Raw genomic sequence first — 26,394 nt, 5'->3', positions numbered from 1 at the left:
TTTGCAAAGGATGTCTTTCTCTTGCACACTGAATCAAAGAATCACAGAATCACTGAAGTTGGGAGAGCCCTCTCAGCTCACCTAGCCCATCCCCAGCCCACCCCCACTGCCCACATCCCTCAGTGCCACACCTCCACAGCTCTGCAACACATCCCGGGACGGCGACTCGCCCACTTCCCTGGGCAGCCTTTGCCCATGCACCACCGCCCTTCCTGTAAAACACTTTTTCCTTACATCCAGTCAAAATCTCCTCTCTTGCAGCTTGAAACCATTTCTCCTTGTCCTATCACAGCAGGCCCTGCTAAAGAGTCTGTCTTTGAGAGCTGCCTCTGGCCTCCATGGGCTCCTTCACCATACGGGTCACTGGCAGAAGACAAAGCCCTGTCTGACTCTGGTTGCCTCTTTCTGCAGTTGCCTGCTTGCAGACGGCCAGATAAACACCATCAAATAATGTGCTTGCCAATGCTGAGCGCACACCTGTGCGCAGAGATCTCCCTCCAACCACACTCTGTTGAGCATTTGGAGTTTTTTCCCATTTGCCTAAGGTTGGACACGAGGTTTCCTGAAGTATTCACAAAGGCTCATTTTACCTCTGCTGTTTGCTCTGGGTCCTGTTTGTGCCGCTGGCCTTGTCTTGGTGCATCTCCAGCTCACCAAATCATCATCAGATGATTTCCCTTTCTTATGAAAGGTGGCCTAACATTGGGCTCACCTGATTTCCCCCTTACCTGGGAGCAGAAATAGCACCTGACCGCAGAGGGCAGTCCCTGCCATTGGCTCTATCTGGGTTTGAAGGCAAGAAGAGGAAAAACAAGCCCGCTGCTGGCAATGCCCTGGGGCGTTTTGCTTTGACTCCAAGGCAGGTTTAAGGTATTTGCTCCGCGACCAGCAGAGCGCCGCCCGCGCTGCCTCGGGACCGGGCCGCCTGCACCCTCTGGCGGCCGCAGCCCTCGCAGCATCCCCGCAGCGAGCCTGCACGGTGTTGCTCCATCCCCGCGTGTGGGCACGGGTCGGGATTTTCTGCCCCCCGTTTACCTGGGGCCAGCAGCCCGAGCCGGCTCGCAGGCACATGGCTCAGCTCGGGGGTCGCCTCCCCCACCTTAGTCCTGAATTTTCAGATGCCCATCCCTCCATCCCCTCCTCCCCCACGCGTGGGGTTTGGGGGGGTTGCTTTGACACAGGGCTGGAGGAGGCCTGAGGAGCAGAGGTGGCCTCCAAGCCAGCGTGCGATACGTGGGACAGCTCCGCCGGCTCACAACGCTGCAGTGTGCTCCGCAGCTATATTTACCCGGCTATATTTATCTGGAATGCCACAGGAGCCAAAAGTCTTCGGGGGCAGCTCCTGTCCTGCGGAACAGCAGGGTCCGGATGACCCCTTGGATGCGACCCTTTCTGCCATCCCACTGTCTCCAGCACGGCAGTGCCGGGCTCATCCTCCCGCAGCCCCTCTCCCACTCCCCATCCTTTCTCTTTCTGCAGGAGCGTCGGCTGGATGCGGGGAGCGAGCCATCCCGCGGGCACCACCCACCCTAGCCCTAACCCCGCAGTCCCAGCCCACGTGTGGGTCTCCCGACAAGCCAACTATCCTAAAAGGGGCACTGGAGCAACATCCATTGAACCAGCACTCACAGCTGACAAAGGACGAGGAAACGCAGACGGCGCCCGATCTTCATCAACATTCGGAAGCAAAACAAAAAAACCTCTTTTTTGCCTCAGGGATGATCTCATGGTTTTTTAATGCTGTGTTTCCGGGACTGGCCGCACACCCTCGGTCCAAGCCCCGCACAGCATCCCCAAGGCGGGGGCCCTGCGGGCAGCTCCCGTGCTCGCTGGGTGCTTGCCCCCCACCAGCCCCGCCCCTCCGTCACACGCATTAGGCTCTTCGCAGGGCAACGCGCAGGGCTCGTGCCCCGTACCCTAAGGAGGGCGCGATTCGGCACCGCACGGCACGCCCATCGCACGCGGCGCTGAGTCACAGGGCGGGCGGAGGCGGCGCTAGGACGGCTGCTCCGCTCGCCCCTTCCCAAAGCTCAGCGTTCGGTCGTCTCGGCCGCCTCGAGGCCCGCGCGACCTCTCCTGCCTCTCGCCCCGGCCGAGCCCCGCCGGCTGCTATGGGCTCCAGGCTGTCCGTGGACGACTCCGTGCGCGTCGTCATCGTCGGCGGCGGCTTTGGAGGCATCGCGGCCGCCAGCCAGCTGAAGTCGTGGGCCGTCCCCTTCGTGCTGGTGGACGTGAGAGATGCTTTCCACCACAACGTCGCTGCCCTCCGGGCTTCTGTAGAGAGCGGTAAGCCCGAGCGGTGCTGTTTGCGTGTACCCCCCCGCTGCGGCAGCTCAGTGCGAGGGGCGGATGCACGCAGTGCCCCCCCTTGCCCCCATCCCGATGAAAACACGGTGTCTGAGTTCTGGGAGAACCCACGTGCGGTCTGTGCTAAGCTTAGCCCCTGGTCCACACGAAAAAGAATCCCTATTTGGAGACGGTCCTTTTTCTTTTATTATTCCTTGAGTTTAGAAGTTGGCTAAGCTGAAACACACAGTAAGTGGAAAGGCAATGGAGGGCATGGCTTTCTGCATGTGGCATGACATGCTGACTAGTTCAGCGGTGTGGCTGTATGTGACAAAATTCTGGCAGTCATCCACTCAGGCTCGGCTGGGGGAGGCCGGGCTAACCCCCCACTCCTCTAGCAGGGCACTTAGGGGGAAATGTAGCGTTGAAGGCTGGGAATAAGCATCAAAGTGATGTCAAAAGCCTGATCCAAGCAGCAGATAACGCAGCAAAAATCCTGCCAGCCTGACTGAAAGGCCTCAGAGCGCTCACTGGCAAATCAGTCAGAGATTGCATGCAGGGAGAGGAGACAAAACAATCTAGCCAGGATGTCACCTGATCTCCGAGGAGCTGGCTTTATCACCAGCTCCAAGGGAAAGACCTTGAAATCAGGGCAGAGAGCACGCAGCAGGGGCCCAGCCCACGCTCCCAGCTGCATACAGCACTTTCAGCAAGGTCCTCTTGAGGGGAGAAGGGAAGAGGGGCTTGTTAACCTCCATGGAAGGAGGTCTCTTCTCTATTCCCTCCTCTTACTGCAGGATTTGCCAGGAAGACTTTCATCTCCTACTCCATCACCTTCGGTGACAGCTTCCGACAAGGCAAGGTGGTGGGCATAGACCCCGAGAGGCAGCAGGTCCTGCTCAGTGATGGCGAGGTGGGTACCTTGTCATGAGTAGCTTGGCTGCCTTACCTGGCAGTCAGGCTGGGGGCCATATCTCCTAGGGTGCAGGTCAGCCAAGCACATGAACCTGCTCCACCCAGCATCCCGGGCTCAGAGCTCACACATACACGGGTCCCCACCTTGATCTAACCCTCACCTCGGCTGAAGTACCTGATCCCAAACAAGCCATGGCACAGGCCCTTTGGGCAGGCACAGCTCATCTGCTTCTAGGCTCCTGCCACCTGTGGGCAAATACCCCAAATTCCAGGCTTAACACTGGAAGGCAGGGAGGAATGAAACCAATGACCTCTTATGGAGAACTGCCAAAGAGTAAAGCAGGCCCCCAACCATCTCTTCTGAAACCCAAAAGATATGTCTGCTAATAACATAGCATTTAATCATCCCAGTTGAGCCTGGAAACAAACCGTCTTTCCCTTCTTGCACAGAATGGCAGTATCTTCTCTTGCCAAGATCAGTGGCCTGGGGTTGTGTTGGAATACAGATGTGCCATAAACACTCCATCCCATCTCGTGCTTAGATAAGCTTTTATTGTCAGGGTTGGATTTGGAGCTCACTTAACCCTGGAGCTCAGATCCTTATCTAACCGCAGGAAAAAAAAAAAAAGCAAACACTGGCAGCAGCTCTGGGAACTCTTTTCAGCCAGAGCATCTCACCTCAATTCAGAAGGGAGTGAAGGAGGGAAGTCAGCATGTATTTGTGCCCCTCTGGACTCTGAGCTCAGCGCTCCCACTGACCGCTGGAGCCAGCTGTGGTGGTTCTCATTTTAAAAGGCCTAATATCCTATCCCCCCTTCTGCCCTCTCAGGAGCTTCACTACTCCCACCTCATTCTTGCAACTGGCAGTGATGGGCCATTCCCTGGGAAGTTCAACAAGGTCATTGACATGGAAAGTGCCATCCAGACCTATGAAGACATGGTTAAAGAGGTGAGGAACCAACTTCTTTCTTAGGAAGCGTTGCTTGCCTTAGTTGAGCTCAAGTGGGGTAACCTCCGTTTCTTCTTTACTTTGAGATTGAGAAATCTGAGCGCATCGTGGTAGTGGGAGGCGGTGCTGCTGGAGTCGAGATGGCTGCCGAGATCAAAACAGAGTACCCAGCCAAAGAGGTAGCAGCGCATCAGTTGCATTTAACTTGTTTCTGAAGTTGGTCCTGATGGAGGTATTTGAGATGACTGCAAACCAGGAGGTTCCGTGCAACGCCGCCTTTTCCAAGAGCACCCTATAGCCCATCACCTGCAACTATTGGCACTAGATGCCCTTCCCTAAGCTCACTCTCCTTGGGCACCCCCTCCCATTCCCATATGCCCATGTGCTGTTTTGTTGCCAACAGGTCACCCTCATTCACTCAAAAACTGCACTAGCTGACGTAGAGCTGCTGCAAAGCGTCCGTCAGGAGGTGAAAGAGATTCTCCTCAGGAAAGGAGTCCGCCTCCTATTAAGTATGTACTTAACGATGCTAGACTCTGACGCTCTACCAGCTGCTCTTCCTTTAGCCACAGCACCTCTCTTTGGGGACCTCTTCCCAATTTATTTAAATTTTTTTTGGACTAAGCATGGCTCCCTTGAATTCCTGCTTCTCTAGATACATCTGGGCTAGGTGGAAACAGCAGTGGAGTAAAGGACTGTGACCCAGGGCTCTCTGTCACAACAGGTGAAAAGGTCAGCAACGTGGAAAAGCTCACAACAAACCAGTTCCAGAAGGACATGGTAGTAAGGACAGAGAAGGGCACAGAGGTTGTTGCTGATATGGTGGTCCTGTGCACGGGGATAAAGATTAACTCGTCAGCATACGCCACTGCATTTGGTAAGTGAAAAGCTGCTGAATGGGGGGAAGCATCACAGGTCCTCAGCATCTTCTGCTCAAGTATTCATGACACAGCAAATGCCCTGACATCAAATTAAATACTTAGCTGTGAAACGTGACCTTCAGAAACTTACAGAGCACAAGGCCCTCAGTCTTCTCCAGCTCCTTTTGCTATTACCTCCAAGGAATGTTCATGTCCTAGTCCAGCACAAGGCAGGTTGCACCTACAAGTCAACGCTAATTCCTGCTGCCAAGGGCAGGATTTCATCCCTGCTCAGCCCTCCCCCGGGCCATGAATGCTAGCTGCTAATCATTCCATTTTTCTACCGAAATATCAAAAGATGACTCACTCATCAGAATGTTAACAATTACCTACTGCAAGACAGAAAGCATCTCTTGCCTCGCGTGTAGAAAAAAGGGTGAAAAACTTCTCTCTTTGCTGCGTGTCAATGCAGCAACACGTTGATAACAACGGCGTTTTGGGGTCTCAGGCCACAGCACACAAGACCAAGCTCTTTCTCAAAACTTCCTGTTTTGCCAACCAGGAGACAAACTGGCGAGTAACGGCGCTTTGAACGTTAACAAGCACCTCCAGGTGGAAGGCTATGAGAACATCTATGCCATTGGGGACTGTGCAGATCTGAAGGAACCAAAGATGGCATACCACGCTGGGCTCCATGCCAACATTGTAGTGTCAAATATCATCAACAGCTTGACGCACAAGCCGCTTAAAACCTACCAACCAGGTAACATAATCTCTTAGCACTTGGCCTTAGCTGTTGAGCTGCTTTTCTGCAGGGAACAACTGTTTTAGAACTTGTCTGGGATACTAATTAGAAGTGAAGGAACCCACAACTGGCGTTGGCTATATAAGGTTCTCCCCTTAAACTATACAAAAAGCAGAGTAAAAAATTTAGCCTAAAAAGTAAATCTAGCTAGGTGATGAATCTCACTGATAAGTAACTGATTTGAAAATACTTACTGTAGCTACCTTGAAAGCTGTTCCACATGGACGGAAGATACCTGGGCAAGCATTCGGTTTTCAAAGCTTTACTTACATCTTTTTTCTACTTCAGTTTTGTTGTCTGCCTCTTGGAAGGACAATCTTTGTATGTCCTACGTGCAGCCAGCCAAATCCCTCCCCACCGTGCAGCTCCATCACAAGAGAGCCTGAACAGGGAGTGGCTCTGCATATGTAGCATGCAGTATTTAGCTGTGAAATCAGTAATTTAAACTTCTGCCTCTTCTTTCCAGGATCACTAACATTCCTGCTTTCAATGGGTAAGAATGATGGCGTAGGCCAGGTGAACGGATACTATGTGGGACGTCTCCTAGTGACCATTGCTAAAAGTCGGGACCTGTTTGTTTCCAAGAGCTGGAAGACAATGGGACAGACAATGCCCTCTTAAAAGGGGATCGGAAACAGACTAGCAAGGAATTCAACCACTGGAGGAAGGGGAGGGTGCACTCTTATTGATTAGACAGAGAGTTGCCGTCTCCCGCAGCACCTCCTGAAGCTGCTCTTCAGTGTAATGCATTATAGGGGTGTTACTGTAATGGGGAGAGAGGCACTTGCCAAGTTAATCAGCACCAAAGTTCTCATCATACCAAAGGAAGAGCTGTTTCTTTTCATCCTCTGTTGAGACAGCTCCGGGCAAGAAAGCTGGTTTACCTTAATTTGTAACAATAAACACTACGGTTTTCAAAATCTTAGTGGCTTGTTTATTATGTGGGTTTTTCCTGGCTTTCTCTACTCTAGCTTCTAAAAAAGCCTTTGCCTATTTACTTGGGTACACTGCCTGTGGAAAGCCTGCCTAAAGCCTTGAAAAGGCTACAGTAACGCTGGAACTCAAAAGAATATAATGCAGCTTTGTCTCAGCCTCTCCACAGCAGCTTTCATTATGTCATGGCCCTATAGTTCTGCCAGAAGCTGGTTACTCGTGTGCTAAGTGTGGTACAGGACTTAATTATAGATGCTGCTTTTTTTTTTTCCCCTTTAAGGTGAGAAAGTATCAGAGCAAAAGTAAGGTTTGTAACAATAATCATCACACTTGACACATCTTTTTCTTTTTTTCTTATAAAACAACAAAAAAATCACCATGAAATATTCTCAGTAATTACAGAGATTATTGTGAGTTAAAAGCAAAAGAGAAGCTCCCCATGCATCACTTCTAATATCTCTTTCCCCTCCACTGTGGGCTGGAAGAAAAGTTCACCAACCACCCTCAAGGGAGGGAAAAAGGGAGCAGAATATTTTTAAGAGCTTTCTCTAAAGTGTGTGGATGAAAACTTCATCACTACAAATCTAAAATGAAGTTACTCTTTAAAAACCTTCTAAACTAAAGTAACAAGGGACACTAAACAAACTCCTGAAAAAGAGATGGTAACTCAGTTGCTGAAGGTGGCACAAAGGGCTCGAAGATGCTGACAGCGTGAAGAAATCAGACTACACCCCTCTCATCTCTAGTCACAGCGCTTCATCAAGTCACAACACATCACACTACTACCACTCCCCCTCCTTGCCACACTGAAAAAATAAAACCCACCTCTAATGCCTTTAATGCTACTCAAGTTTGTTGAAAAATAAAGTTTCATTTGGCTGCTGTTGCTACTTAGTGTCTAGCTTGGCCATTTCTTGCACATAGATGCCAATACTTTCACTGTCGAAGAGCAGAAAGTAAATGTTCTTCAGGGAGGAAGAGCTGGTGCCATCAAAATGGGTGGAAATAGCTCTGAGAGTCACCTGGGCCGCCGTCTGTTTTGGGAAGCAGTTTCTATGTGATAGGGGAAGAAAACAAAACAAGGGAGCATCAGTCACCTGCACAAGCTTTATGCACACGTGATGCTGAAAGGCACAAAGCATTGCTGTACTCACTACAGCCTGCTGTTAAGACAAAGTTGCTGCAGTTTTAAGTAAACAGAAAGGTTTACTAAGAAAAAAAAAATCAGTAATTACATTTCTAATTAATCCTAAACACGCAAATGCTATTATGAAAGAACTTCTGTGTCAGTGAGGCTTATGTATGGATTCTTCTGATCAGAGACCAGGCAAGATTAGCAAGCCACCAGCTTCTAAAGAAACAAAAGCAAAACCCAAAACAAAGCAAAAAAACCAGAAAAACAGGTTAAAAAAAAAAAAAAAAAGAAAAACCTACACCAAAATACCCAACAACTTTGGATTACTTAGTCAAGCATACATATTTTTTGCCAATTATTACAGTTTGTTTGAAAGTTGCCTTTTTAAAGTTGAACTATATTTAAGAAGCAGTGGTTTTCTTTTGAAAGAAAGCATTTGTGTGACTAGTCTGCTTAATATACGCTCTCGGGATGCCCTAAGTAAAGACCTCACATTCACCTAGATCCTGTTGCATCACTGTTATTTAACCTCAGTATGATGCCAGTGTAATCTTATTAATATCAGTAGAGTTTTAATAAGATTCATGCCAGTAAAATGAAGGGACATAAAAATGGAGATGGTGCAGGCTCAATGTAGAAGAATGGAAATTCCTTGTAACAGAAAACACAGCTCTCCTGAGAGTTAGCTAATTTCCCTCCATGAAGGCTTTCTATCGCAGCAGCAGCTCTGCTAGCTCATTACACAATTGTTACACAATGCAGAATCCTCTTACACAGAAAAAGTCCTACCTGCCGCTGGGAAAAGGGGGGAAAGCCACAGACTTCAACTTCTTGTCTTCTGCGGCTGTTAAGCAGTTCTTGATGGTCTCCTCAAGCTGCTCTTCGCACTTGTCCGAACCCCACTGAGGGATGTGACAGTGGATGACAAACTTTGCTGCTAGGCCACTGGACTGAGTAAGTGCAGCTAACGCAAATGAAAACACAGCCATTAGTTGTGAATAGAAACCACCTTGCTGCAAGAGCTTCTCAATCGAATCATTTCAATCTAATCCATCATCTCCATCTTTCTTCATTACATTACCTCTTCAAAGAAATCCAGTAGGGATTAAAGCAAGACACAATGACTCACTCGCAATCATAATCTGTATTGTCATTACTCGTATGATCAATTATTATTTCTTTGAGGACCTGGGGTTCATTTGATTAATGGTTATTCAGGGATGTTTAAAGGCTCTCTCATTCAGCACGGCCTCTGGATATTTTCTTTAATATGCAAACAATTAAAACCTTCCCCTGAACTCAATATCATTAATTCCCCAACAGGCATTTCTGCAGTGCCGTCCCAGCCTCATCTGAATGCCCTGCACAAATCCTGCGTCATCACCACAGTTCCAGAGCATTAGGGAGTAATATTTGCACCTCCTTCTCAGCTAGGCAATTTCAGACAGCGACCTGAAAAACCAAAGATGTTTACTGAAAGCGTCCACCAGTTACGTCCAAATTGAAATTAGCACTTCTAAAAATCTGGGTCTTGGGAATCTCAGGTTGAACACCCAGGAATTAGGTGTGCAATTAATATCCAAAGATGAAAAATGTGGATCTGGTCACCCGTCCACCACCACAGAGGAATTCTACCTAATGCTTCACTGTGCTTCTTAGCAAAAGAGAAAATCTTTAACCATAAGGAGAAAACTGACTGAAAAGAACACAGGTATCTCATGAAGAACACTTGAATTCAAGGCCTGTTATGCTGGAGCTCAAGTGTTTGCAGTAGATCTCCAGCGATAAAACCCATTTATTACTACCTGCCTCAAAACCAGTGGAAATGGTAACGTCAAACATACCAACACAACAGTGTTTGACAGAACACATTTTCCATCCATTAAGCTAAGGTTATCTTCTTTCCTGGAACTAGCTAAAAGGAGTCTATTTTCTAGCTCTTTTGTTGAGCTCTTTTGTAATTTGTATTTCAATAATGTAGCTGTAATGCCTAGGAGAAGAGTATCAGCTGCTCTTCAAAACACATGCTAGTTTTTGTGATTATATCACTTCTACCTTCATTTGTGTACAAAGTAAGGTAGTTGCTTTGGTTATATTGTTCAGTATAAAGCAGGATGATTTGTAAATTACCATTGTTCATACAGCTCATAGGTTAGGCTGAGAGCTGTTTCTAATTCTCACTGAGAAACGTGGTGCAAACAGGAGAGGAAAGATAGCACAGAGGTGAAAGCAGAAGTTTCCTTTAACCTTCGGACTCCCACAGACAGAAATTGCCTGAGGTAAATTAATCTGCCTGCTGGAACTTACTGTGGTGCTTTAAAGCACAAAGACAGGATGTACACAGCACAAAGGTACCCTACTCCTCTTCCTTTTTCCCCCAACCCCCTGTCCTCAACAGGCTGTCCATACCAGCAACAGTTTAAAGGAAGAAAGAGAAACACTTATATCACATAAGCAAAGGCATGTATGTAATCAAGAACAAATTAGAATGTCAAGAGAAATGAATATATGGGATGAGACATTTCCAGCTGAGCATATTATCCTTTTTACCTTCAGCAACTTCCAAGGGTCCTTGAGATTTGCGGAGCTCCTTCACTGTTTCTAAAAACTCTTTCCCTCCTGCCTTTTCCAAAGCCTTGCCTGCAAGGACACAGAGCAAAAAGGTCTCATCTTCGCATCACCAGCAAAACAAAACCAAACCAACAACTTCATGTAATTTGAAAGGAGAACATTGTGCACATACTGCCATGCTTTCCTCTATGAGCAGCTGATGTTTATGACAAAGTTTACTTATTACTGGTTTTGAAAAACCATGTATGTAATTACTGGACATAAATATAATTACCTGTAAGGATATTTCCCCTGGCTTACGATGGGACTACTACTCAATGTACAAACCCTAGTACTTTCCTGAAATCTTTTCTGAAATACACAGCTGGGATGACAGAAGTTCTCAGTGACTGATCACATAAAGCAACGAACCAAAAAGCCAACTTCAAAACTGCTTTGTCTGCGTGCAGAAGAGCCTCACCTATTTCCTCCTTGAGGTCTATTTCAGCAGTTGTGGGGTGAACAATGCCTTCTACTTTCATGGAGCCAATATGGCTGATGTCACTCTGTGTCAGAGAAAGCTGCAAGATGAGGATAAGAGTAGAAAGAATCAAATTAGTAATATGTGTGAAGTATTTCTCATACCAAAAAAAGGGGGGTGGATTCACAACTTGCACAGTTTTACTGTGTTCAATATGTCTGATTCTGATTTTTAACCTTTAGTATGTACACTGCTCAGATTGTTTTATGATATACCCATAGCTTGGATGCCTGTTCCAGAGGAAAGTACTGCTATTGGATTCATGTTCTAGCACTACACTTTGAAAAAGAAATGCTGACTTGGGAAACTCTTTTGTTTAAAAAACCCTCCTTCTTAGTGAGTACAGAAGGAGAGGAGGGTCTGTTTGTTCTCATAAATAGAAAACAGCCTAGAAAGTTGAACCTGGTTTGACAGTATGCTAGACATAACTCAGCCATGCTCAAATTGAACACAATTCTGCTATAGGTTTAGCCATGAAATTACTCAGTATGGCTCTCTAGAGAAGAGAGGTTAGCCAGCACTATTCTCAGAAATCTTTTATCTGAAGACACGTTTTTGAGACCTTCTGCCCCCCCCCATGACTTGAGTGAGTCCTGGCCTTACATTTGGGACCGCTAAGGAAGAAGGTGGAGATTTTTTACTGGTGTTAGATCTAAAGCAACATTCTGTTTATGCTAGGTTCCATTGCTATAATCCCAATCTGTTACATTATAAATTGTATTACCTTTTGTCCTGGCACGAGGCTCTTGGAGGACAAGATGGTGAAACCATCCCCAGGTCCATCTTCAGATGTTGAATTTGAAGCTCCTTCCTTTTCACCATCCTTCTGTTTATTCTAATAAATAGAAGGAGGGAGGTGGAGGTGAAGAAATAAGAAATCTTGAAGGAAAAAAACAGTGCCTACCATTATCCAGTAATGGACAGATTTTATCAGGTATGACAGATTTCATCATACGTTACTCGTAGTTTTTTATTCCTCAAATATGATGTAACAACAGAAGCCTTCACTGTTTATAAAATGTTAAATGAAATGTTAAAACATTAGTGGTACTTCTGAGGCACTACATATGTTTGTAAACTTATTAAGAGTGCAGGGCACACCCCTCCATCTGTGATTTTTCTGATCATTAAGGTTGTATTTATGGATGGGTGTGCACTACTGTGGTTGTTTTTACTGCTAACAAAACAGGGCTCATACTAAATCCAACAGCAACCAAGTCAAGTGCCCAAATATGACGGAAAAAAAAATCATGTAAAAGAAATAATTAGCTAAGGAATCAAATCTCAACTTCTATTTGCAAGAGTGAGCCATCACACCTCCATACAAGCAGCTGGAATGACAAAATGAAATAGAATCAGAGAGCATCATTATGGTAGGAAAGGGCCTCTAAGACCATATTGTCCAATCCCCAGCCCATCACCACCATGCCTACTAACCCATGTTCCTCAGTGCCATGTATTTTTCTGCCACGCAGCTTTCCAGCTACTCTGCCCCAAGCATGTAATGATGCACGAGGTTGTTGTGACCAAAGTGCAGGACCTAGAACTTGGTCTGGTTGAGTTCCATCCCATTGGCCTCAGCCCAGCGATTCAACCTGTCCAGATCCCTCTGTAGGGATTAGTAATGTTTAACATGCAAGCTTCAGAATGACAAACTAAGAGCACCTATCTGTTCACTGCTTTACTAAATTAAACCATTTGGGATAGTGATAGATTTGGGACAGTGGGCAACTGTGAGGGAAGGTGCAGTGGTAGAGTTCTGATTTATTTCTTCTTGTCATCATTCTTTCAAAAACCTTTTAAAACAGCACCTCTAAGATGATATGAAACAAAATGCGTGTCAAAAATGACTTTTATGTACCACACCATGACAAGTTCTCAAGATACTGATAAATACTTGACAGCAATCTGGTATCTGCATGAAGGCTGAAGGTGCAGCATCTCTCAAACAATAAACGATGTAAACTACGCTTTCTTATATTTTAGAAGCTAGAGCTTCAATAGGATCCAGTTCTTCTGGCACACACCCTGAATCCTGTTATCTGCCCCTAGCTTACCTTTTTAGGTGTCCGGGCCTTGTTAGACTTCGCCTTCTTCCCACTCTTTTTGCTCACCATAGATTTCCTTCCCTTCTTCTCAGGAGCAGGGGAAAGGATTGTCTCAGATTTGCCTTTGGCACCCCGTTTCTTGGCTAGAAGCTCTGGCTGAATTCTGGGCAGGACCCCTCCACTTGCTATAGTCACACCTTTTAGCAACTGCAAGGAGAAGTGGTGCAAAGGAGTGTGTTATGGATTCTCTTTGTCCACACTCAAGCAACTTTTGCTGACTGCACAACACACTATAGAGCCCACACTTCCTAAAGCAATGCCCTTTGTGTATCAGAAGAAAACCTCACTAAGAGAGAAAATCTAGCATGTCACAGTGAAATTTAGTCAGTATACCCCAGAGAACTGTTACTCCACATTCTATCTTACAGTCTTTCTGCATACTTTGGTGGCACACAAGCAGTGGATGAGGGTAAGAGGAGACATGCACCTGCAGGCATGCAGAAGCATTCCACAGCCGATCCTCAGAGCCAAAGCACTGCAGACAACTGTCTGCGTGCTAACGGGACTCAGGCATACGGAAGGGGATGCAGTCCTGGATGCAGCAATACTGGAGAGTGAGCCAGGCCGTATCCAAGATGGGCCTCATAGACAGTGCAGTAGAAAACACACACCCATCTACAGCTTTTGGAAACATGTAGTCTATGGAGTGCATTTTTGATAAGTATTGGAGATCATCAAGCTCATGCTACAGCAGCTAACCCTCGCACTGCAATGCAAAGGAGTACCTGATTCAGCTCCTCATCGTTTGCTACTGCCAGGAGGATGTGTCTGGGGGCAATTCTTCCTTTCTTGTTGTCTCTCGCTGCATTTCCAGCCAGTTCTAGAATTTCAGCTGCAAGAAACATTGAGATAAAAAGGAGTTATGAAAATGCAACTTGCATGCGCCCTGCAGACACGTTCCTTTTCAATATCCGTTTACCTTTCCAGGAGTATTTCCCCATTTCAATGATCTTTGACACAGAAACGCAGACAACAAATGACAGCCAATATATTTGTAAACTTACATAAAATCATTTGTCCTCCCTAATTCCCTGAAGGATAGCTAGCAGCAAATACACTAAGTTCGGTTCACATAACTTCCTTTACATAAGCAGTCCAAAATTTAGCAATAAACCTGTAACAACAGAACAGCAAAGCATGCAGTGAAACCTCAAACCTAGTTCAGACAGTTCTGACAAAATAGCAAGGATTCTCAGGACCAAGTAAGACAAAGACTGAGGTGCATTTAAAGAAATACTTTGAAAGCCAACAAACTAGCCAGGCAACGCTGCAATTTTGCATTAAAGGGCATTAAAATCTGTGAGAAGCTTTATTTCAAAACAAGATATGAAAGGTTTACTTAGATGCAAGCAGAGAGACAACATAAGAGCTTCGATGTATTAAATACTGGTAGAAAGTTTTCCATGTCTCCTGGGACAGTGCTCCTGTCTTGGTTTTATCAACCATATGGGTAAAAAAGTTACAGCTCATCAACATTATGCTGAAGGTATCTTACTCCCATTTAATCAATTACATAAAGAACTGTAACTATTCAAAGAACTTCCATGAAAAATCTCGTGGGAATCTACATAACGCTCTCAGGCTAAAATCCAAAGGATTTCAACCAGAGGATTAGCTCTGGGCTCATGGGAAAGAGACAAGCTTTCAGTTTCTCTCAGTTAGAATAACAGAAGTGCATCCTTGTCATCCAGCTTTCACTCCTACAGAGCTGCATAACTGACTGTTGGAGATGTAAAAGCCATTGTTTAACATTACGTGCCACGGGGCTGCAGGGCTGGAGCTTTCAGATCCCTGACCTCTGCCAGTGGAGCTAATGCAGTAGCAGACAGCAGGAACAGATTGCCATCCAGTGTGCAGACCAGCAGAGAGCAAGAAAAGAGACCCACGCTTCTCCAGCAGGTTTTGCAGATTTATGCTGACAGCAGATGAAAATTGCAGCAGGAAGACAAAAAAAAAAAAAACAACAACAAGACATACTTACCTGCGTGGTAACTGAAGTTCTTTCAGATGTGCCAACAACAAGCACATCCTGCTAACTGTGCGCTCACCCCACTCCCCCAGGTTCTGGGTCCTTTGGCCAGCAGCATCCTGATGGTGCATTCAAATGTCCTCTGCCTAATGTTGAGAGCAAAAAACGCAGAACACTCAAATGCCAGGCACTTTTCATCTACCATAGGACACCAGGAAGAAGGGGATCCAAGGCAGAGATGACGTAGGGCAGACTGCAGAATATGCATATAAACAACTTATCAAAGGATGCCAGTTATTTGCATAGGTAAATAATTGCCTTACGTCCTTCTAATGATTCTCTACATGCATATTTTTCTAACACTGGTGGCTTCAGAATGGAGGTAGGGACTCATAGTCTTAAGAATACAAAATGGCACTTGCAAAAAAAACCAAAACCAAAACCATTAAATCTGGAGGCTGCAGTTATCGCATCCTCTGCTGGTAAGAAGAGATCCCTAAAGAAACTTTTTCACATTTCAAGTAGAAACATCATTGACGGCTGAGGTCATCTTAACTCTACAGAGAGAGTAGTCTGAGAATGTAACTTCTACAATAAGGCCCTACGCTTCAGCAAGCTCTCCTGAAATCAGGATCTGGATGTTCTCAGACTTATTTTATTTTACATCCTCCGAGCAGCATGAAGAATTAAAGCGAAATCTGAAATAACTTTGCTTCTCTCAAGATTCAAAATCCATACAAGATGCCTCCACGCTGCAAGCGTTAACTTCAGATTTAGACCAGCCCCTGACTCCACACAACACCCAAGTGATTAAAGCTCCAATGTAGGTGATCACATTACCTGCATTTAAAATCAAGGGGTTTCTTGGACTCTTGAGTAATAGATAGTACAGACTGGGCACTAGCGTGTTTGGATCTTGGACTTGCGTAAGTGAACCCCAAAATATGTTTTATGTCTTTTTAATAGATGCTTTTCATCCTGTTTGAGTAGCACTCAGGACTAGGGAAGAACCTACGGTTTTACAGCCAACAAAAGCAGCAGCAGTCAAGCCAAAATTGCACGTTCAGTTGAGCCCAGCCTGCTTTTCTGAAGCACTCAGCTGTGCTGATAAGGAAGATAAATGCCAACTACTGAATGCAGAAGTGGAAGGATTTCGGACACTTCCCCTTCAAGATAAGTTCTGACAGTTCCTGTAACTCTACCACGTACAAATCTGGCCAGTAACACCTTTGGCCTGAAAAGATGCATCAGATGGAGTTCTTTGACCATTCGCAGAGGAGAAGTACCTGCTCAATTTGTCTCTTGACAGCAGATGAGTACAACCTGACCAAGGAGCGTGCCAGCTGATGTCCTCTGAAGGAGGAAGCATTGCTGGCGTTGTCAGCTCCTCTCACCAGCACGCCACTCATATTTCTTCTGCTTCTTAAGCAAGAGCTGTCTGAATTCTCTGCCTACATTTTGGTAAGGTACATTATGGGACACATTCAAATGATATTTGACTCAGATGACGATGACTAAAGCCAGCCACGCCCACGCTGGCAAGCATGTGTTGTAAAGTCCATAAATCCAATGAGACCGAGGTCAATTTTTCACAGATTTCTGATTCTGACGGCAGTGGAGCCCAACAGTGTTCCAGTAAACACAAGCTTCTGGATAGGAATTAAGCTGCGATTTTGCAATATGACTTTTCAAACCTAAGATACGAAACAGGATAGAGAGATTTAAAAAAAAAAAAAAAAAAGCTTTAGATCCCTGGTGAGCTCTTTCTCACATTAGAGCTAATTAGTAGAAGTAAAAAGCAACTCTTCTCAAGATATGTTGTAGTGATTGCTGGCATTTTTACAATGGAGTTGATAAGCCAAACCTCAAGTTCAGCATTAGTAACAGCTATGGGCTGCAGCCACAACCCTTCTTGCAAAGGAAAAGGGGGATCTAGTGGCTTGTGACACACAGGACAAAAGCCAAAAAGCAGACCACATGGTGGCTGGGATGAGGATGCTCAAGGTGTATGTGTACCATCGAATGATGTCAGTCAAGAGGCTCAGTGCTTCAAAGCAACACAAATACAGGCCATTGACAGATCACACTCAGGGCTGGATCACTCCTGGGAGAGTACATCCTATGTCCTGGACAGACATCAGACAGCTCTGGCCCAACCTTGCACCTCCTGCCCCATCCACCCTGCCCATTTCCCAGTCATGACTTGCTTTCCCTGCTCCACAGCCCATTCTCCTTCCCTGGGCAGCCTACACCTGACACTTCTATCTCAGCTTCCTTCCTGGATCGTCTTCATTTCTGCCTCCTGTCTACTCTTCTCAGACTTGGTCTTTCTTGCTAAGCCCTTCACCAGCAGCACCTCCCTTCTCCCAGTCCCTATTTCTCCAACTTGCTCTCCAGTGCTGTGTCTCACTTTTTAGACACCCTCTGCCAGTTACTTACTACCCTAGTCCTCAGTTCAGCTCTCCCCACTGAACGGATGCGCCCTCAGCTGTCTCTGATGTCAGCATTCCTCTCTCATAATGATCAGCACCATGAGAAGTTCTTACAAATGCTTTAACATAGCAAAATAAAACAGTTCAGCCTGCTTCAGAGAAACCTACATATCTAGCAATTTTCTGAGTTGACGCCATATCATAGGCACTTAAGGAAGCTCTGCAAGCCATGGATTTCCCTGGAAGAGCACAGCTGCACCAGCTCCACTGAGAGAGCGATTCCTGCAGTTGGAAGGCTTGATTTTTAATGCATGAAACTGGATTGTGCAACTATGAGCATACGTATGCTCTTAATGAAGAGAAAGGCCTCCTCCAAAATCACTTTTAGAATTGATCCTTGTCTATGACGGAAGACAACTGGAAGATACAAACACATTAGCTCTTACACGGTATTACACAAAAAGCTGTGGGAGATATGCTCAGCATCTTGGATTTCGATGCTGCTTTTCAATAGCGTTTCATTTTAAAACAGGCTCCATATGTAACTCCTAAAGGAGCTGGAGATTCTCTAATGCACCTCAGTCTTGATCTGTAACCCGTACACAACTTGAACTAGAATCCTCTCTCCATTGGGTGTTAGAACAATTTGGTAAGGAGTTGCTGTCCACACTTAACTAAGAAGGTCCACAGGGCAATCCGAACTATTGTGATACATTACACTCTATGGAATCATAGCATGACATCTGCCCTTTTCTGTTAAGGGGATTTCATAAAGCAAGCCAAAAAGATTTTATTTTTGCTTTTTAATAGTAATTAATCATCTCCATACTTTGTAACACTTTGACACTGCTCTGCAAGGACAGAAACCTAACAGTTTGCTCACTTCAAACTCACCATAGGTCTACAAAGTGAGCCTGCTTTTCATCCTTTCCTGTTGGTGAAGCAACAAAGCCCTACTGAATTTCCTCTTAGAAACCACCCCAGCAATTCCTCACTCTGCACAGCAATAAGAAGCAACCCTTCCACAACCAGTGACCAAGCATCGTGCCTCTGAAGGAGAGAATTTCCACCCTCAGCCTCTTCCAGAAGCAAATTCATCTCCGTGAGTACTTTAAGCAAACGTCAACACATCCTGCACCTTTCAGCGGTGCTGAGCACGCTCACGTCTCATCCCACAGAAACCCCTTGCTTCTGTGCACGCCCAGCACCTCCAGTATCATCAGGCTCTCAGTTTACCTGCTAGATACTCTATGACAGCTGCCATGTAAACCGGTGCTCCAACACCTATCCGGTACTTGTATGTTCCTTTCTTTAAGTAGCGCATCATCCTCCCCACAGGGAAAATAACACCTGCCCTGCTGGAGCGGGACAGCTTGGACATTTTCTTCTTCCCGCTGCGCCCTGACATCTTGCAGCTTTGTACTTTTCAGTTTGCTAGCGATTCTTATTCCCTTGCTCCAAACTGACAGCTGCAAGAGAAAAGAAATAAGATCGGTGCTCGGCATGTGAGGAACATCTTTAAACATCATCATCTCGTTCTTCCAGAAGAAGAAATCCAAACTCAGGCTCAGCTGAGCCTTCTGAAAGTATTTTTCCCTGCATCAAGAGCCACTCCAGGCTGCACAAAGGAGAAATGAAAATGAATCTTGTCTTCTCCTTGCTTTTCCATATAAACAAATGATAAACCTGGAGCCAGCCCCATCGCCTCAGTGTGCCAATGGTCTGAACGAGCAGCGCAGCTCTCGCTCTTAGTTAAATAATAGGGAAGCGTTAAGTGTTTCCAAAATTTGTTTTTAGTTCCATTTTGGTCACTGCTCAGGACCTAATTATGGTCTTTGTTACAACGTGGCAGATCAAGATATGCTCCTCTGAAGTCAATGAGGAGCTTACCACAAACCAGTACCTCTACGCAGAGGGTCACTCCTCCCAGACATTCACTGAAGCCAGCTCATCCCGGACAGCCAAATTCAAGGGTGGGTGCCCACAATAATCTGGCCTGAACACTGGCTCTGCTCACGATGTCAAGGAAATTGAGCCACCGCAAGGTCTGCAGCGGTCTATAAAACCCTGGCGTGTCCTCATCTATCAGCCACATAGTGCATCTAAGTGACAATGTTTCCCAAGCAATGCATTAATTGCATTTGCGTGGGAGTGAGCAGTTGTGTAAGACAGACCAGTTGGCAGGCAGCATTCTGTTCCAAAGGAATACGCTACAGAAGATCGTGCATCTACATTGTGTTAAGTTAACATCTCACATTTTGGCTGTAGTAGCCCAAATCCAAGTTGCTTGTAAATCAACGGAAAGAAAAAAACGCAAATCAAAAAGCAAGAGGTGGAGACCTGGTTTACCTGGGTGGATGCGCACCACCTCACCCTGACACAGTTACACGGTACGCCCATCTGAACTGCACCAAGGCTGCCAACAGCTACAAGCTGAGCGCTGCTGCCCTAGTTGTTCTCTTCAGGTGATGCAATTAAATGTGGAGAGCTCATCAGCTGAAAAGTATTGGAGTCCACCCACATCACTTCCCTCATCGCCAGCTGGGTTTGCCCTTATAAACTGAAGTCTCCATTAAAGCCATCACCATGGCATTTACTTGAAGTCCGTCCCTGCTGAGTTGGAAGAGTTGTGTCTACACCTAGTTAACGTGACATCAGGAGGCTTGGTCAATTTAAAGCAATTAGCTTTCCCACCCCCTAATTGGTCACGACTCACACCTACTCCACCACACCACCAACATCCTTGTGTTGCTACGGGGGATTTAACAGCCACCAGAACTCCCAGAGCTCTGCAACACAGTGGAAACAAGGCAGAATTCTGCGAGCTGGGCCCTCCTCTGGGAATTACACCCTCTCCAGAGCCCAAAGCAGCTGGCAACAGCTCCCTGTGCTTGTTGCAAGGAGCACCGCCTCATTCCCACATCACTCTCAGACTGAAATCTGCTCCTTCTCGTCCAAAGCGGACGTTTCTCGCACACGCCAGCAATACCGTGCCACGGGGCTCCCTCAGGACCCCCGCGCTGTCCACCGCTCCTCACACGACGCCCACCGGGGCGGCTCTGAGGCGGCGCTGACCGTTAGCACGCGCGCCGCGCGCCCGCCCCGCCCCCTGATTGGCCGGAGCGCCAACCCCACCTGCGCGCGGGCCGGGCCGAGGGCTCCCATTGGCCGGCAGCGCGCACGCGCCCTACGGCGCGGCGGCGGGGAGGCGCGGCCGCCGCTTTCCCGCGCGCACGCCCCCCTCCTTCCCCCGCCGCCGCCGCCGCCCCCCCCTCGGCTCTCTCCCGCCGCCGCGGAGCTTCGCCCGCCGAGGGGCGGCGGCGGCGCCCGGAACGGGAAGCGCCGAGGCTCGCCGCGCCGCGGGCCCGGCCCGGGGAGGCCTCTCGCGCCCCAACGGCCGCCCCGCGGTGGTGCGCTCCCCTCGGCGCCCGCCGCCGCCGCCGCCATTCCGCTCCGGGCGCGGAGAAAGGAGCGGCGGAGGAGGGGGTTCCGACGCGCGGGCAAGGGCCGCCCGCGGCCCCGCGCCGCCCCTCACCTGCCTCTCCCGCCGCCTCCTCTCGGCGTGCCGCGCTCCGTCTCTCGCCGCCCCCCGGCCCCCGCTCGCTCCGCCTCAGCCTCCGCTCCCCGCCCGTGCCGTGCGTTGGGATGGCGATGGCGGCGGCTCCTCTCGAGGGGGGTGGCAGGGGTTTCCTCCCGCGCCGCATACCGCCTCTAGGAGGAGTCAGTCCCCGGGCCTGCTGCAGCCCCCCTCTCCCCGCCGCCCTCCCCGGGCCCCAGGGCCGCCGCCTCCTCCCCCGCGTCCCCCGCCGGGCTGCGGGCAGCGGGCCCGGCCGGAGCCCCGGCCGCCTCCTGCCGCCCTAACAAAGGGACCCGGCGCTCTTTGTGTCGCGGGAGCGCTTCGGGCGCCGGCGGCTCGGCCGTGAGCACCACCGGGCGCTTTGCTGAATGAAAGCGCGGGGCCTGCTTTGATTTCTCCCCGCGGTCGTGCGGATGCGAGAGCTCTGAGCTGCGCCCCGAGCGCTTGCGTAGCGAGTTTTACGGCTGCTGGCCGTGCCAAAGCGATCGGACGTGCAAACGAGCTCCTTAACGCACCTCCGCAACTGATCTCGGGGGTATCCTTGCATAAAAAGAGGTGGTGGTGTCATCTGTGCTCAAACGCCGTGCGCTGGCTTCACCTGGGTGATAGTGGGAGGCTGTAGCGAAGACACAGTGCTGAGCAGGTGGCTGCAGCCCAGGGAACAACAGCGCAGCCATGGAGCCTTCCAGCATGCCCTTTGTTGCCGGAAAAACCACCGAGGGTTGCCATCTGGTCGGGGCTTGGCTCTGTCCGAGGAAATGCTTGTGCCCCTATACAACTGCATGTCGTAAGGAATTTGAGCTATAAAGCATTCCTCTGGGTTATGCACGTTGCGGACCATGCCGTCTCCCAGAGGAAAAGGGCGTGACTGGTGACAACCAAGTGTTCCTCGCTGTGATGCTAGTGAGATGCTGTCCCCGCAGCAGCTGGGTTTGGCATTCTTTAGAACGAAAACAAAGCAAGTTGTTCAACAAGAACCCTACACCTGTGCTTGGGAATCGCTTCTCTTCCCCCGCTCTGGGCCCAGAATGTTTCAGATGCTTGATGAGGAGTGGTTTCTCACTACAGCCCGTCCACAAGGAGTTTCTCTTTCTCCTGCTTGGGCTCCTGTCTGTACAGGGCTCCTGGGAAGGAAGCGCTAGAGATGGGAACCTCTGTGCTAGAGCTGGATGAAGCTGGCTGCAGCTGACCTAGTTGTCTGGGGGGAAAACTTAACAACTGGCATTCCTCAGGCAGGAAATGGACAGCGCTGGAGTAAGTGAGAGCTTCCCCTGCCATCAGCAGGAGCGGAGACTGCCCTTGCTAGGTTATGCAAAGCCCATCTGCCGGTTGATTTCCAAGCGCAAATACAGTCTGCTACTTTGTCAAAATAAACAACCCATCTATTGACAGAGCAGTTATAGGCTGCTGACTGCCTCACTCACCAGCGAGCAGGAGCACAGCGTGTTTATGGCACTCTCGCTTTTGGACAGAAGCTGTTATATCTCAAACATCGCAATGAATATTTCACAACGGCAGAACCGAAAGCTGCGGCCTCACTCTTGCTTAAGCTGGCGGGCATCCAGGGCAGTGCGCTGATGTCAGGCTCTCTGAAAGCTCTGACTCAGTGATGTATATAATCCAGGAGTTTTATCGAATCAGTACAAGTGTTGTCATGTTGTTAGGGTAGCCTAATACGATCAAAATTGATGCGCGTATATATTATGGGAGTAGATAGCGGATGGGATAACTGAGTTCTGCAAGTAATCCATATTTCTGTCATGACTTTGCTTTTTCCATTTGGAGCCATCCCTCCTCCACTCTCTGCAGTGTGCGTGGCTTTATTGCGCTAGCAGGTTGTGCACAGCGAGTTCTTCAACAGACCAGAGAGGCTAAATCTAAATCCTCATTTTTTGAGAACTCTCTTATTGTAGACTATTATTAAAATTGTATAATTGGACTGACAACAATATCTTTTGGAAATAACTGAAAAAAAGAATGAGGGAACAACAACAAAAAAAGAGGAAATAATATTATATTCAGTTCAGGAATAGTCTGTAAGGTTTTATTCTCCAGAGCTCAGAAACAATAGCCACAGACGGGCGAGGTGCAGGGAGAGGTGGCATGGAGATCGCACGTATGGAGCGGCTCCTCTGAATAATTAAACAGGTTAGGGCCTCGAGCAAAGAGACTGAAAGGACACAGCCGATTCTTTCGGCTCACCCCTCCATTCCTCTAAAGGAATGCTGTTTGGATATTGAGTCAGGTCCCCCAGCAAACAGCTCTTGGGCTTTGAGAGTGGTGTGCACCTTGTTATTGATTGCCTCAATACTGAGCGGAGGAGGATGTCACGCCAAACCGATAATCATGGTGATCTAAGTACAGCCACAGCCAGTCAGAGTCAGCCTCTGCTTCATCTGGTCTTGGCTCCACTTCCCTCTGTTAGCTAAATTACTCTCTGTATCACAGCTCAAGTGGCTTTGTGTTTTGTGGCTGTTTCAGGTTTTAAGAGCTCTGATAGGGCTGGTCAGGTAGCAGGAGGATTCCGAATCTTTGGCCTCCAGTAATACAGCTCCACTATGTTGCAGCCTTTCCCTTGGCACAGGCACCAAGTTGGACTCCATCTTACACCCAGCTATTTCCATGAGGCTGGTGCGGTGATAACAATATATTTGGGACATCCATCCCTCTACCAAATGGGTTGAGACGTGCCACCTAGTTCCCAGTCAGCGGGGTGACCGGGTAACAGCAGATGGCGCAGTTTCCTTACGATGTTAACCTGAAAACCATCCCCAAGTGGGAAAAGGGGTCAGAGAATTCACGGTTTATCAGCTGGCATTTAAAAGAAAAAAACAAACAAACTATGCATAAGTAAACAAGTATTTTTATAAAAGAGAAAAGGAAAGTATGTGCATCATATGTAACAAACACAGATTGTCCTGGAATACACATGGCACGCAGGTTAGAACAGAAACCTTGCTCAAGCATGGACACCACAGAGTAAAGCTTCAACACAAGGCACAGGGAATTCATCTCCTCTTGGAGAGTGATGGGCTGATGTGTCACATGTGGTGTTGCAGTGGCAAGGTACAGCTCTCACATGGCATTTCTCAGAATTTCCAGGTTTGAAGACAAAACAAAGCTCTCAAATGACCAAGGAAAAAGTAGAAAAGAGAAAGCAAATACTCGTTCTGGCTGAAGAAGCTCCTGCTGAGGATGAAAAGGTGATGGGAAAGAACAGCCCTTTGTTCTCTCCCCTGGATCAATTATTTAGTGTGGAATTTTCTTAAAGGCCAAAAAATTCCAAGCTGCGTCAAAAGGAGTTGAAATAACGCCTTAGAATCAGCAATGTAACAGCAGTAATTACCGCTAATACAAAATCATGTTACAGCACTTACAGTAATGAAAGCCAAATAACGTTCTATATTTAATATTAATAAAAGCTCAGTATAAGCAGTATAAAAAGCAAATACAGGTTCAGATGTCTCAATCAAACGGTGTTCAAGAGACGCACAGGAGCACTGCCCCGACAGTGTTTACCCATAACTCATCACTTCACTACAGCTGTATGAAGTACTGTGCGTTCTATGCCACCAAAGATAAACTAAAAATCTCTTTCGTACAATTCAAGGAAACCAGTTGTGCCACAACGGATTACTTCAGAAATCATCCTTCCGCAGGGATTAGAGAACTCACATCTGACCAGCATCAAACAGTGTGGTGCCCGAGTTGCCTAAAGGTGAGAAGTGGGGCAGAGCCAATGATGCGAGCATTCCAGATGCGAGCACCAAGGGATAGCATGCTTTCTCTACCAGACCCTCCAAAAGGGCGAAGGTGCTCGGTCTGTGGCTCTGCTGCTTGCATGCAGCATCAGGATAAAAGCAAATCTTTGCAGGAGAGCAAAAGGCAAGATTTACTGAAGCAATATTTTGAAACATTATTGTGAGAAAACAATGGAATTATCAAAAAAAATGGAATTTCACCCTCCCAGCAAACCCCTGCTGGGAACAATGGATTGGCAAATGCAGCCTGCAAGAGAAAGCAAGAATACAAGATCCTCTCACACCTATCACTAACACGTCTAACCTACTAAACTGGAATCTGGCAGGATTTTCTTAAACAAATGACAAAAAAAAAAACCCTCCAATATCCTGACTAATTATTTCTGTTTGAGAAAAAGCATTTGTTTGATAACTTCAACAAGCAAACAATCATAGGAAAGCTATAAAGCTGAACTGGTCTTGCCATGTAGCATTTTATACAGTAGAAGCTTTACAGTCAACTCCAAAAACTATTAACATCTACAGTCTTAATTCATGTTTCGTTTTTGACAACAAAGGGCTACAAGAAGGCAGGAAGGATAAATAAATAAATGCAAGTGGAAGAATGATCAAAATGTGACCAATCGAGAGTTTCTAAAAATGCAGAAGAGAAAATACCCATTTTGCCTGGGCCATGAACAACTGGAAGCAATACAGGGCAAAGGGAAAAACAAAACGCGTAGAAGAAACGGTGGCCCTCATCCAGCAGAGCATCATCACACTGAGTATGCTCAGCGTGAAGCAAAGCCCAAAGATGAGCTCAAGAGGAAGTGAACTGCTGGGTTTAGAGGGGAAAACAATAGCAATAGTGTAGTACGTAGCTACCAAGAGCATGCCGTTCCCAAGAAAGCATCTTTAACTGGTAGTTGAGAGCTTCTTAGCTAAGTCAGTGAGATTTGGGGCTGTAGAATGTCACTGAAGAGGACACAGTGACTCTCACCAGACTCGTTTCGTTATGACAGACCACTTAAGAACGGGAGAGACCATTTTTAATTGGCTGGCCCATCACATAGCCCTTTTGATTCTGTAAATGTGGAGTTCTAGAGAAACCATTTCGTCTGGGAGAGGTCACTGGCACCTGGTCCCTAGGCACGGCCTGTGGGGATACACTCATCCCCACTGAAAACTGTTTGCCTATGGAAAGCACCATCTTACTGTTGAACTTAGGGAGGAAAAAAAACAACAAAACACAACAGGAATGTCCTCAGGACACTTTGGGTCAGGAACTTCTACAAACTTATTCCAAAAGCCCATTAAAAATATATTTAAAAGGAAACGCTAGAAAAGAGCAAACACATCGCTCCCAAAATATCATTAATAAAAAGAAATGTAGAAGTAACATTATCAAGCTATATACATAATTGTTTTCATTAAAAATAAAAAAGAAGAAATGCACACCTACCGCCTGCAGTTCTGGTCGGGTTCTCCCCTTCTCCCTCCCCCCCCCCCCCCCCCCAAAAAAAAACCATAAAAATTACAACTACAAATAAAATAGAGTAACCTTTTCATCAGCCTGGTTCCTAACTCAAGCAAC

General features: G+C 47.2%; 2 protein-coding genes across 9 annotated transcripts; one reads left to right on the top strand and one right to left on the bottom strand.

Annotated features, from left to right (window-relative positions):
- On the top strand, positions 1,927 to 6,740 carry AIFM2 (apoptosis inducing factor, mitochondria associated 2). 2 transcript variants are annotated; one of them, XM_021397774.1, is made up of 8 exons: positions 1,928 to 2,286; positions 3,084 to 3,199; positions 4,031 to 4,150; positions 4,237 to 4,329; positions 4,554 to 4,662; positions 4,875 to 5,027; positions 5,573 to 5,773; positions 6,282 to 6,740. In XM_021397774.1, exons 1-8 carry the CDS (start codon positions 2,112 to 2,114, stop codon positions 6,434 to 6,436), a joined length of 1,122 nt encoding a protein of 373 aa, XP_021253449.1. In that variant the 5' UTR covers positions 1,928 to 2,111; the 3' UTR covers positions 6,437 to 6,740. The 2 variants fall into 2 exon arrangements, with proteins under 2 accessions (XP_021253450.1, XP_021253449.1); XM_021397775.1 differs by lacking the exon at positions 4,237 to 4,329 and having other exon boundaries at positions 1,927 to 2,286.
- On the bottom strand, positions 7,087 to 23,773 carry LOC110399315 (core histone macro-H2A.2). 7 transcript variants are annotated; one of them, XM_021397782.1, is made up of 10 exons: positions 21,019 to 21,262; positions 15,064 to 15,197; positions 14,087 to 14,196; positions 13,808 to 13,914; positions 13,032 to 13,229; positions 11,699 to 11,809; positions 10,915 to 11,014; positions 10,434 to 10,523; positions 8,673 to 8,847; positions 7,087 to 7,801 (listed from the first exon to the last, which is right to left on the bottom strand). In XM_021397782.1, exons 3-10 carry the CDS (start codon positions 14,094 to 14,096, stop codon positions 7,636 to 7,638), a joined length of 957 nt encoding a protein of 318 aa, XP_021253457.1. In that variant the 5' UTR covers positions 14,097 to 14,196; positions 15,064 to 15,197; positions 21,019 to 21,262; the 3' UTR covers positions 7,087 to 7,635. The 7 variants fall into 7 exon arrangements, with proteins under 7 accessions (XP_021253457.1, XP_021253456.1, XP_021253455.1 ...); XM_021397781.1 differs by lacking the exon at positions 21,019 to 21,262 and adding an exon at positions 18,720 to 18,848; XM_021397780.1 differs by lacking the exons at positions 14,087 to 14,196; positions 15,064 to 15,197; positions 21,019 to 21,262 and adding exons at positions 18,720 to 18,952; positions 21,576 to 23,773.

This window comes from Numida meleagris, chromosome 5 (genome assembly GCF_002078875.1).
Source record: "Numida meleagris isolate 19003 breed g44 Domestic line chromosome 5, NumMel1.0, whole genome shotgun sequence".
Taxonomy (NCBI): domain Eukaryota; kingdom Metazoa; phylum Chordata; class Aves; order Galliformes; family Numididae; genus Numida; species Numida meleagris.
This window is presented reverse-complemented; position numbering and strand designations above follow the sequence as displayed.